The sequence below is a fragment of the Mirounga angustirostris genome, unplaced genomic scaffold (assembly GCF_029215605.1).
Source record: "Mirounga angustirostris isolate CCGP_5_RB_7025 unplaced genomic scaffold, mMirAng1.0.hap1 SCAF_5, whole genome shotgun sequence".
In the NCBI taxonomy this organism is placed as follows: Eukaryota; Metazoa; Chordata; class Mammalia; order Carnivora; family Phocidae; genus Mirounga; species Mirounga angustirostris.
This window is the reverse complement of record NW_026991713.1, coordinates 114049452-114061974: the sequence shown is the minus strand read 5'-3', so window position 1 is coordinate 114061974 and position 12523 is coordinate 114049452. Positions and strand designations below refer to the sequence as shown.

The window sequence follows — 12523 nt, the reverse complement described above, 5'->3', positions numbered from 1 at the left end:
CTCAGCACGGAGCCCGACATGGGGCTTGATCTCATGACCCTGAGATCATGAACTGATCTGAAATCAAGAGTTGGACACTTAACTGATGCTGCCACGCAGGCACCCCCTCAGTGAGATTATTTTAAATGTTTTGACCTTAAATACATTTCTGTTATTGAATATCAGCTATGTACCAGGCTGTATAAGTTGAGGGGTTAGGCTGTAGTGGTAGGAGCAGAAAAAATAAGGAAACAACAATCCATTGGTAAGTTACTATAAGTGCTTCATATAAAGAAAATGGAAATGTTAGGTTAGGGAGTTTTGGGGGAGTTTGTAATTAGGATGGGGATGAGAATGGGAGTGGAATTTTGTTAGTCAGGAAAGATCTCTCTGAATGTGGCAAGAGCCGCCAAGTGGCGGATGAGAAGGACTAGTCGTGTGAAGGTCTTGGAGAAGAACATTCTAGACAGAGAGAACCATGGATCACATCTATTCATCATTTCACTCTTATGACTTGGAATGACCAGGAAGCTGGAAGATCCACCCCATTGACATAGTCATTGTTATTGTTGTGTATAGAAAAGAAAATGTGCATACTAAGATAAGTGCCTGGTACATTTTTTTTTTTTTAAGATTTTATTTATTTATTTGAGAGAGAGACTGAGAGAGAGAGAGCATGAGAGGGGGAGGGTCGGGAGGGTCATAGGGAGAAGCAGACTCCCTGCCGAGCAGGGAGCCCGATGCGGGATTCCATCCAGGGACTCCAGGATCATGACCTGAGCCGAAGGCAGTCGCTTAACCAACTGAGCCACCCAGGCGCCCGAGTGCCTGGTACATTTTAGGTAATTAATAAATAAATGTTCTTATTCTTCCCTTATGAAAGCTTACTACTTTTTTTTTTTTAATTTTATTATGTTATGTTACTCACCATACATTACATCATTAGTTTTTGATGTAGTGATCCACGATCCATTGTTTTCGTATAATACCCAGTGCTCCATGCAGTGCGTGCCCTCCTTAATACCCATCACCGGGCTAACCAATCCCCCCTCCCCGCTCCCCTCTAAAACCCTGTTTGTTTCTCAGGTCCATAGTCTCTCATGGTTCATCTCTCCCTCCAATTCCCCCCGCCCATTTTTCCCTTCCTTCTCCTAATGTCCTCCATGTTATTCCTTATATTCCACAAATAAGTGAAACCATATGATAATTGACTTTCTCTGCTTGACTTATTTCACTTAGCATAATCTCCTTAGCATAAGCTGTACCAACTTGCATTCCCACCAACAGTGTAAGAGGGTTCCCCTTCCTGCACAACCTCTCCAACATTTGTTGTTTCTTTCCCTGTCCATTTTTGCCATTCTAACTGGTGTAAGGTGGTATCTCAGTGTGGTTTCGATTTGAATTTCCCTGATGGTAATGATGATGAACATTTTTTCATGTGTCTATTAGCCATTTGTATGTCTTCTTCAGAGAAGTGTCTGTTCATCTCTTCTGCGCACTTTTTGACTTGATTATTTGTTTCTTGGGTGTTGAGTTTGAGAAGTTCTTTATAGATCTTGGATACCAGCCCTTTATCTGTAGTGTCATTTGCAAATATCTTCTCCCATTCTGTGGGTTGCCACTTTGTTTTGTTGACTGTTTCCTTTGCTGTGCAGAAGCTTTTTATCTTGATGAAGTCCCAAATTTCATTTTTCCTTTTGTTTCACTAGCTTTTGGAGATGTATCTTGAAAGAAGTTGCTGTGGCCTATGTCAAAGAGGTTACTGCCTATGTTCTCGTCTAGCATTTTGATGGATTCCTGTCTCACATTGAGGTCTTTCATCCACGTTGAGTTTATCTTTGTGAATGGTGTTAGACAATGGTCGAGTTTCAGTCTTCTGCATGTGGCTGTCCAATTTTCCCAGCACCATTTATTGAAGAGACTGGCTTTTTTCCATTGCATGTTTTTTCCTGCTTTGTCAAAGATTATTTGACCATAGAGTTGAGGGTCCATATCTGGGCTCTCTATTCTGTTCCATTGCTCTGTATGTCTGTTTTTGTGCCGGTACCATGCTGTCTTGGTGATCACTGCTTTGTAATATAGCTTGAAATTGGGCAACGTGATGCCCCCAGCTTTGTTTTTCTTTTTTAACAGTTCCTCGGCGATTCGGGGTCTTTTCTGATTCCATTCAAATTTTAGGATTGTTTGTTCCAGCACTTTGAAAAATGTCATTGGAATTTTGATCGGGATGGCATTGAAGGTATAGATTGCTCTGGGTAGCATAGACATTTTAACAATGTTTATTCTTCCGATCCATGAGCATGGAATATTTTTCCATCTTTTTGTGTCTTCTTCAATTTCTTTCATGAGTGTTTTGTAGTTCCTAGAGTATATATCCTTTACCTCTTTGGTTAGGTTTATTCCGAGGTATCTTATGGTTTTTGCTGCTATTGTAAATGGAATCGTTTCTTTATTTTCTCTTTCTACAGTTGTGTTGTTAGTGTATAAGAAAGCAACTGATTTCTGTGCATTGATTTTGTATCCTGCCACATTACTGAATTGCTGGATGAGTTCTAGTAATTTGGGGGTGGAATCTTTTGGGTTTTCCACATAAAGTATCATGTCGTCTGTGAAAAGAGAGAGTTTGACTTCTTCTTTGCCAATTTGAATACTTTTTATTTCTTTTTGTTGTCTGATTGCTGTTGCTAGGACTTCTAGTACTATGTTGAACAACAGTGGTGAGAGTGGGCACCCTTGACGTGTTCCTGATCTTAAGGGAAAGGCTCTCAGGTTTTCCCCATTGAGGATGATATTCGCTGTGGGTTTTTCATAGATGGATTTTATGAGCTTGAGAAATATTCCCTCTATCCCTATACTCTGGAGAGTTTTAATCAGGAAAGGATGTTGTATTTTGTCAAATGCTTTTTCTGCATCAATTGAGGGGACCATATGGTTCTTCTCCCTCCTCTTATTAATGTGTTCTATCACATTGATTGATTTGCGAATGTTGAACCACCCTTGCATCCCGGGGATAAATCCCACTTGTTCGTGGTGGATGATCCTTGTAATGTATTGTTGGATCCTATTAGCTAGGATTTTGTTGAGGATTTTGGAATCCATATTCATCAGGGATATCGGTCTGAAATTCTCCTTTTTGATGGGATCTTTGCCTGGTTTGGGGATTAAGGTAATGCTGGCCTCATAGAATGAGTTTGGAAGTTTTCCTTCTGTTTCTATTTTTTGAAACAGCTTCAGTAGAATAGGTATTATTTCTTCTTTGACTGTTTGGTAGAATTCCCCAAGGAATCCATCACGCCCTGGACTCTTGTTTTTTGGGAGGTTTTGGATCATTGCTTCAATCTCGTTACTGGTTATTGGCCTATTGAGGTTGTCAGTTTCTTCCTGTTTCAGTCTTGGCAGCTTATAGGTTTCCAGGAGGGCATCCATTTTTTCCAGGTGTTGCTCAGCTTATTGGCATATAGTTGTTGATAATAATTTCTAATAATTGTTTCTATTTCCTTGGTGGTGGTCGTGATCTCTCCCCTTTCATTCATAATTTTATTAATTTGGGTCCTTTCTCTCTTCTTTTGGATAAGTCTGGCCAGTGGTTTATCAGTATTATTAATTCTTTCAACGAACCAACTTCTAGTTTCATTGATCTGATCTACTGTGTTTCTGGTTTCTAATTCATTGATTTCTGCTCTAATTTTAATTATTTCTCTTCTAATGCGTGGCTTAGGCGTCATTTGTTGCTTTTTCTCTAGTTCTTTAAGGTGTAGAGTTAGTTGGTGAATTCGGGATCTTTCTATTTTTTTGAGTGAGGCTTGGATGGCTATGTATTTCCCCCTAGGACCGCCTTTGCAGTATCCCATAGGTTTTGCACCGATGTGTTTTCGTTCTCATTGATTTCCTGAATTCTTTAAGTTCTTTTATTTCTTAGTTGACCCAAACATTCTTGAGCAGTGTGCTCTTTAGCTTCCAAGTGTTTGAATTTTTGCCAAATTTTCTCTTGTGATTGAGTTCCAGTTTTAGAGCATTGTGGTCTGAGAATATGCAGGGAATAATCCCAGTCTTTTGGTATCGGTTGAGACCTGATTTGTCGCCCAGTATATGGTCTATTCTGGAGAAAGTTCCATGTGCGCTCGAGAAGAATGAGTCTTCTGTTGTTTTAGGGTGGAATGTTCTGTATATATCTATGAGGTCCATCTGGTCCAGTGTGTCATTCAAAGCTCTTGTTTCCTTGTTGATTTTCTGGTTAGATGATCTGTCCATTGCTGAGAGTGGAGCATTGAGGTCTCCTACAATTAATGTATTGTTATCAATATGACTCTTTATTTTGGTTAACAGTTGGCTTATGTAGATGGCTGCTCCCATGTTAGGGGCATAGATATTTACAATTGTTAGATCTTCTTGTTGGATAGACCCTTTAAGAATGATAGAGTGTCCTTCCGTGTCTCTTATTACAGACTTCAGTTTAAAATCTAATTTGTCTGATATAAGAATTGCTACCCCAGCTTTCTTTTGAGGTCCGTTGGCATGGAAGATAGATCTCCATCCCTTCACTTTCAGTCTGGATGTATCTTTAGGTTCAAAATGAGTCTCTTGTACACAGCATATGGATGGGTCCTGTCTTTTTATCCAATCTGTAACCCTGTGCCGTTTTATGGGAGCGTTTAGGCCATTCACGTTGAGAGTGATTACTAAAAGATATGAATTAATTGTCATCACGTTGCCTGTGAAGATGTTGTTTTTATACATTGTCCCTGTAAATTTCTGTCGTATATCACTCTTGGGGTCTTTCTCCTTTTATAGAACTCCCCTTAATGTTTCTTGCAGGGCCGGCTTAGTGGTCACATATTCTTTCAGTTTCTGCCGGTCGTGGAAGCTCTGCATCTCTCCATCCATTCTAAATGAAAGCCTTGCCAGATAAAGTATTCTTGGCTGCATGTTTTTCTCCTTTAGTACCCTGAGTATATCTTGCCAGGCCTTTCTGGCTTGCCAGGTCTCTGTGGATAGGTCTGACGTTATTCTGATGTTCCTGCCTCTGTACGTAAGGAATCTCTTCCTCCTAACTGCCCTTAAGATGGTTTCCTTGGTTCTAAGATTTGCAAGTTTTACTATTACATGCCGGGGTGTTGGCCTGTTTTCCTTGATCTTGGGAGGGGTCCTCTCTGCCTCTAGGACTCAAATGTTTGTTTCATTCCCCAGATTAGGGAAGTTCTCAGCTACGATTTGCTCAAATACATCTTCTAGTCCTCTCTCTCTCTCCACTCCTTCCAGGATTCCAATTATTCTGACATTGGAACACTTCATGGCGTCACTTATTTCTCTGATTCTATTTTCATGGATTCTGAGTTGTTTTTCCCTGGCCTTGTCTTTTCCCTTTTTATCTATTATATTGTCTTCCAGGTCGCTTCTTCTGCCTCAGTTACCTCAGCTGTTAGATTATCTAGATTGGATTGGATCTCATTGATAGCATTTTTAAGTTCTGCCAATTCACCTTTTATTTCTGCCCTTAGAGACTCCATGTTGCCATTAATTGATTTCTACATTCTAGCCATTGTCTTCACAATTGCTAGCCTGAATTCCATCTCTGACATCTTGGTTATATCTGCATCGCTTTGTAAATCTGCAGCATAAGTCATAATCTCTGAGTCTTTTCTGTTTTGGGGGCTCCTTCTCCTAGTCATTCTGTTGATGGGTGTTTGAGGGAATGTATAGAGTCTAAATTATTGACCAGAACCCAAGCAAGATGCACCTGTTTTCTTGGGACCTTAGGGTTGCTGGCCTCTTGTTTTCCCAGCCTGTCTTCTGTGGGAGGGGCCTGCCGCACTATTACTCAGGCAACCCTGTTTGGGCGGAGTTGCCCTGAGCCCCTGTGGTGGGGGATGGGCTCAGTGGAAATCAGTTTTTGGGGCTTTTGTTCTCTGGTGCCTTTCCCTGGCAGCTTTCCGCATCTCTTCTGCGAGTCAGAGCAGAAGAGACCGTTTCCAACCCTCTGCCTCAGAGCAGAGAGACCACAGTCTGTTCTTCCGTGAGCTCTCCAGGCCACACTGTCTCTGTTTCTGTCCATGCTGCTATAAACTGCAGGCTCCTGGGTTGTGCGCCCCTCCACAGCGCCCCCAGTCCTGCCTCCAGCGTCGGGGCACGTCTCTGCCCTTTGTGTTTCTAAAACCGGCAGCCGCCCCCAGTTCGTGCGGGCGCACAAATCCGCCGCTCGGGGTTCCCACCCCGGGGCTTGCAGTTCACCGGCGGGACACGGTGCACCATGTTTCCCTCTCGGAGGCTGCAGTTCACGTGCGCGCGACCGTCGCTGTGGGTTTCTGTCCGGGGGGCTGCGGTTCGCGTGTGCACGACCCCGCCGGTCTGGTTTTACACCCCAGGGGCTGCCCTAAAGTTCTTTCCGGAGGCTACCGGTCTGCGAGTCTGTGCCGTGTCCGCAGTGTGCGAGGCTATCACTGACCGGGGGTGCAGGATCCCCACGGCCAAGCACCCTCCCGCTGCCATTTATCCTCCGATATCTGCCCTCAGAATCAGGGCTCTCTGCTTCGTACCTCAAAACCAACTGCCTGCGATATTCTGTTTGTAGAGATCCAGATCTTCTTACATCTCAGGCTGGTTTCGTGGGTGCTCAGAGTGGTCTGGTAGATATCCAGCACAATTCTGGGGACCAGTTGAAATAGGGTCCCCTAGTCCTCCACCATCTTTCGCCCCTCCGCTTACTATACTTTTTGAAGAGTTTCATACCTGTATCTAAAGTTTTTTGCTATTATTTAAATATAATTTCAAGGAAAGTTTTTCTTCCTACTTTGCCATTTCATTCAACCATTTCTCCTATCAATAAAAAGTCCAAGCCTTTGTTTATCTAAATGAAGCAGCAGCTACCACAGTGTTCTGTTTATACTCAACATGATATACTCCAAGGTTTCTCATCATGTCAAGTATCTTACTTTAGCACTGAAAAAGTTTCTGCCATTAGGAACAGTTTAAATCCGTAGCAAATATACTTATTAAAGAATTTGTTTAAATACATATTTTTAATGTCCTTTTATTTTGGTGGGAAATGCAAAGGAGAGTTAGGTGTTTTGTTAGTTCCTGTTGAAACGTACATATAAATCAGTCTTCTGTCTATGAAAGTATTTACTCCTCTGGCCTTCCATGTTCAGTTTACAGAGTCGGTGGGCAAATGTAGATTAAAAGGTACACTTAATCTAGAAAGCATATATGAGGTTTTTAGATGTTTTGGTTTTCAATACATGCTTTTCTTATTTGTAAGTCTGATTGCTGTTAAAGTAGGAAATTCAGATATTTTCTTAGAAAAGGATTAGGAAGTCTTTATGCAGCTCATTTTTGATGTTAATTTTAACAGAGTATTTCTGAGAATCCTCCAAAGAAAGACATTAAACATTTATTTAGAGCTGCGGATCAGAAAGGACCACGTATATTAAATGAACAAGTAGAAGGTAAGAATTGTATTTTCTTAAAAAGTCACTTGATAGAATGTTAATTTAAAATGGGAATACTGATATGTTCTAATATCCAAAGAAAATCACCTATTAAATGCATAGAAAGGAGAAAGATGTGAAAAGGAGATCAATTGTATATCTTATCAGGGGTCAGCAACAGATTAAATTGAGAGTGCCACTGAAGGAGCTAAATTACTGGTCCCATTTCAAGATACTCTAAGACCTAAGGAACATCAGGAAATAAGAGGAAAAGAGGGAATGATGAGAAAGGCGGAGAGTACCGGGAGTAAATGAAGGACAAAGCAGCTCTTTATAGTGGAAGGTGGTAACATAAAATAATTCTTTTAAAAGGAAGAGCAGAGTATTTGAAATGCAGGAATAATATCAAGTGAGCTTCCAGTACCAAAGTTTGTCAGAGTAGTATGCCAAAACTTTTCCACTCTTACTGATTTCCTCACTGTTGGGACGACATTAAGGACTGGCGTAGCTGATTATGCAGAGCTATGTCCTAGCCAGCTATAAATGTATATATCTTAATGTCATATAAAATGGTGGCACTTCATCAGATAGTATCATTTAGTGCAAAATAGGAGAATTGGAAGGAAGAAGAGAGCAGGGTCAGTTAGGGGGAGATCAAGGAAGCTTTAGCCCTGATAAAAAGTGCATTAGAAAGGTTATGACTTTTTTAAAAATTCTATTTATTTATTTGACACAGAGAGAGAGACAGCGAGAGAGGGAACAGAAGCAGGGGGAGTGAGAGAGGGAGAAGCAGGCTTCCCGCCAAGCAGGGAGCCCAGTGCGGGGCTCGATCCCAGGACCCTGAGACCATGACCTGAGTTGAAGGCAGGCGCTTAACAACTGAGCCACCCAGGCACCCCGAAAGTTTATGACTTTTAATACATTTTCAGTTTTGGAGAATCGATAGTGACGAACTTGAGGCTTTTTCTAGAAGGTTCAGTTAAGGTAAAGGAATGTGGCAACAGACTCCGTGTGGACCAGAATTTCTCAAATTTTAGTGAATCATCCGAGACCTTGTTAAAAATGCACATTGTGAGCAGCAGGTCTGGGATTCTGCAGTCTGACTTCTCAGGTGATGTCAGTGTTGGTGGTCCTTGGGTCATGTGCTGCATAGGAAGGATGTAGAGTTCTCTTTAGCGAAATCAGGAAGTGCCATTGGATAATTCAAGACATAATGGAATCAAGGAAAAGCATTATTTTGTTTTTATTGCTGAGCATGTTTTTAGCTAGAGGGGAGCAAGGAGATGCAGAAATAGAGGTTATAGATGTAAGATACTACTGCTAAACAAAGAGGAAAGAAGTGGTGGAGATAATCCGTAATAAAAGGGATGTAAAAGCAGAACAATCAAGACCATAGATCCAGAAATTACTTTTTTAAAAAATTTATTTATATTAGGGATAGAGAGAGCGAGCGACCAGGGCGAGGGGCAACGGGAGAGGGAGAGAGTATCCTTAAGCAGACTCCCTGCTGAGCCTGGAGCCTGATGAGGGGCTCATTCCCAGGACCCAGACATCATGACCTGAGCCGAAATCAAGAGCCAGGTGCTCCCAGAAATTACTTTTGAAGAAGGTGCATAGTGAAGGGAAGGAGGGTAGAAAGTGAGACGTGTTAGCTAGGAAATTTTGGAGTTGATGAGGAAGCTCGAGAGAATTCACTTTAGATGACTTGAGTGTATTTGCACTCAACTCAACAAAACATTACATTACAGCTGCTCCACAAAGAATACTGAAAGCAGATGGAGTGCTAACGTTGGGGTAAAACAGCCACTCTTTCATCCTCCTCAGATCTATGGGACATCAAAGATCTCTCTTGTATTGGTATTCATTATTCCAATGAGATTAATTTGAATATGGAAGCTTCGGCTTTGTTTTTTTTTAAGATAGCTAATTTTTTGATATGATAGCTGTTTCACAAAAACTTTCAAAGAATAACATGATCTACCAAATCAAACTAATTTTGGAAACCAAAGAGATTATAGGGTTCGTTCTCTAAATGCTACAATTGTTATTATCAGTAAGATTGACACTGAATACATATATTTGCATTTTTTTTCAATATTTATACTGGGTTCATATTTCTCTCTTGTCGCTGACCTAACCCACCTTCCTATCTCCAGAAACAGAACACCAAAACCTAATGTAATCATTTTCAGAGCCAAGCATGAGGATTCAGCTTAGTACTAACTGCATGAATGTTTAGTTGCCTTTCATGTTTACATATAATTAACTATATGTCCATTTTGCTTTTTAGATTCTCCGAAAAGATATCCTTACGTGAAGGTAAAACTTTTATATTTTTATTTTGAATTTTTAACTACAGATTGTATGAAAGGTCCATCATGTCTTAATCATATTGTTTCAATACCCATTCAGCCTCCCGTTGAAGTGAAAGATTCTGTTCCTAATAAAACAGTAGAAGTGAAGGAAAAACAAGCATCCAACTCAGGTAAATTTTACAATACAAATTTTACAGTGGAAAGAAGTACACTAAAATATTTGAAATGCTCACAGTCTTCTTATTCTGAATTCTTTTTTTTTTTTTTTTTTTGGTGGCAAATTTAAGTGAAGGATTTGACATAAATAAGGTAGATACCATTGTTGATACCCATGTTTGAACAGAAGATATTTATAAGCATAAGAAAAAGAGACTTTTAAAATGTAAGCTTTAGCTCTAGTTTCTACTTTTAAGCTTTGAATTCCTGAAGTTCCCAGTTTGGAATCCCATTACTTCCTTGGGATTCCCAGAAGTTAATTATTAGACTCTCAGATTTTTCCAGTGTTCACAATGTTTATTTCAATTCTGACCTTTCCCTAGAGTAAAGCTTCACTTGCTATCATGTCAATTGTGTTTTAAGTTTATTTCATCTTAGCGTTATTATGTTGATCATCTGAAGCCAAACAGATGTTCTGATTAGTGGACTCTGTGTGTGTGTGTGTGTGTGTGTGTGTATGGTGTCTTTGATTATTAAAACTGTGGGAAGTAATTAGTTCTATCCTAGTATTTGGTAGACACAGTCTTTTAAAACCATAATTCTGAAACTTATTGGCCTTAGGGTCCTTTTATGCTATTTAAAAATTATTAGGAATTCCAAAGAGCTTCTGTTTAAGTGTTGATATTTACCATATTAGAAATTAAAACAAGCCTTTAAAATACAAGCATACACGATCATACATTCTTAGCCGTTAGAGCTCTGACCCAGTAATCATGCGAGTTGTGATACTATCACGTATCCTATCTTTAGAAAACTTCACCATACACTTAATAAGAGAATGAGAGTGAAAATGTCAAATAACATTTAGCATTATTGAATGGATGGATCTTGGAACTCTGGGGATTCTCAGATGACATGGGAGAACTGTTTTAAACCATGTACAGGTTTCATGGATACAAAATGATAGAGGGGCCCTTGTGGTGAAATGGGCATGAAGGTTTCATTTCTGCATTTCTTGCTTTTTTCTTTCCCTTGTCTTAAGAGGTTTAAATCAGACAATCTTGTTTAAAAAAAAAAAGGAAAGTATTTTTGTTATATATTCATTTTCTGTTTCATGGCATTGTAGTTTTTGGATCTAGCGTGGACTGAGACTTACTGTGTTTTTACATGGAAATGATTAGATCACCCGAGGCTTTCATTTCTCAGATGAATTTCTGATGTTTGTCCAAGGCTTAGAAATTTCTGAAGATAGGGACGCCAGGGTGGCTCAGTCCGTTGAGCGTCTGCCTGTGGCTCAGGTCATGATCCCAGGATCCTGGAATCGAGTCCCACATTGGGCTCCTTGCTCAGTGAAGAGCCTGCTTCTCCCTCTGCCCCTGCTGCTCCCCCTGCTTGTGCGCTCTCTCGCTCTCTCTCTCTCTCTTCTTCCTCTAACCAAAAGAACATCTGAATAAGAATTATGAGAAAGTAATTTCCTTTGGGCTAGTTGTTAGCATTCAGTTGAGAGTAGGTAACAGGATTATATTTAGAACTTTGGGACCAGTGGGGAATACTAGGTAGAGATCTAAAGATTGCTTACTCAAAACATAGTTTCTTAGCTTTATTTTGTAGCTCTAAATTCACAAGTATTGGTCAAGCTATATTCATTGTAACTATAAAAAGCACCTTCCCAAATCAAATATTAAAATATTTCCTATGTTCTGTATGACTTTTGTTTTAGAGTTGGCTTTCCCAGCAGTAATGGGAATAGTTGAGAATTTACTATATAGTATCATCTTCTCAGCTATGTATGCATAGTCCATCTCCTTGTTTTATTATTTTTATTTTATCTCTTTAGAGAGAGAGAGATGGGGGGAGAGAGGGAGAGGGAGAGAGAATCCCAAGCAGGCTTCATGCTCAGCACAGGGCCTGATGGGGGGGGCTCAATCTCATGACCCTGAGATCATGACCTGAGCCTAAATCAAAAGTTGGACACTTAACTCACTGAGCCACCCAGGTGCTTCTTTATTATTATTATTGTTATTTAAAATTTTTATTGATTTGAGAGAGAGGGAAATTGAGAGAACGAGTGGGAGGAGTGGCAGAGGGAGAAGCAGACTCCCAGCTGAGCAGGGAGCCCGATGCGGGACTTGATCCCAGGTCCGTGGGATCATGACCTGAGCCAAAGGCAGCCGTTTAACTGACTGAGCCACCCAGGCACCTCCCTTTATTATTTTTAATAAATAAATGGAATATTGGTTTTAAGGAGCACTATATTTTTTATTTTTTTATTTTTTTATTTTTTATTTTTTTTAAAATATTTATTTATTTGACAGAGAGAGAGATAGCAAGAGCAGGAACACAAGCAGGGGGAGTGGGAGAGGGAGAAGCAGGCTTCCTGCCGAGCAAGGAGCCCGATGTGGGACTCGATCCCAGGACCCTGGGATCATGACCTGAGCCGAAGGCAGACGCTTAACGACTGAGCCACCCAGGCGCCCAAGGAGCACTATATTATTTAAAAATAATATATGGAAAGTCCATTTTAATTCTACTAAGATACTCTGTCTATTGATTAACCACCTCTAATGTGTGCTCTACTTAATGTACCAGTTCATTCCATGCCTTTTATCAGTCATATGATCAGGTCTGTACTAATAAACCGTACAATAT

General features: G+C 40.3%; 2 protein-coding genes across 2 annotated transcripts in view; one reads left to right on the top strand and one right to left on the bottom strand.

The window, feature by feature from the left end:
* Nucleotides 1-12523, bottom strand: part of LOC135364298 (ankyrin repeat domain-containing protein 26-like) — a 362531-nt gene that overhangs the window by 119012 nt on the left and 230996 nt on the right.
* LOC123842471 (ankyrin repeat domain-containing protein 26-like) overlaps nucleotides 1-12523 on the top strand; it is a 126902-nt gene that overhangs the window by 32248 nt on the left and 82131 nt on the right. The window contains 3 exon segments of the mRNA XM_064593500.1: nucleotides 7328-7421; nucleotides 9694-9722; nucleotides 9816-9888. Of these exon segments, the coding sequence (XP_064449570.1) occupies nucleotides 7328-7421; nucleotides 9694-9722; nucleotides 9816-9888 (196 nt within the window).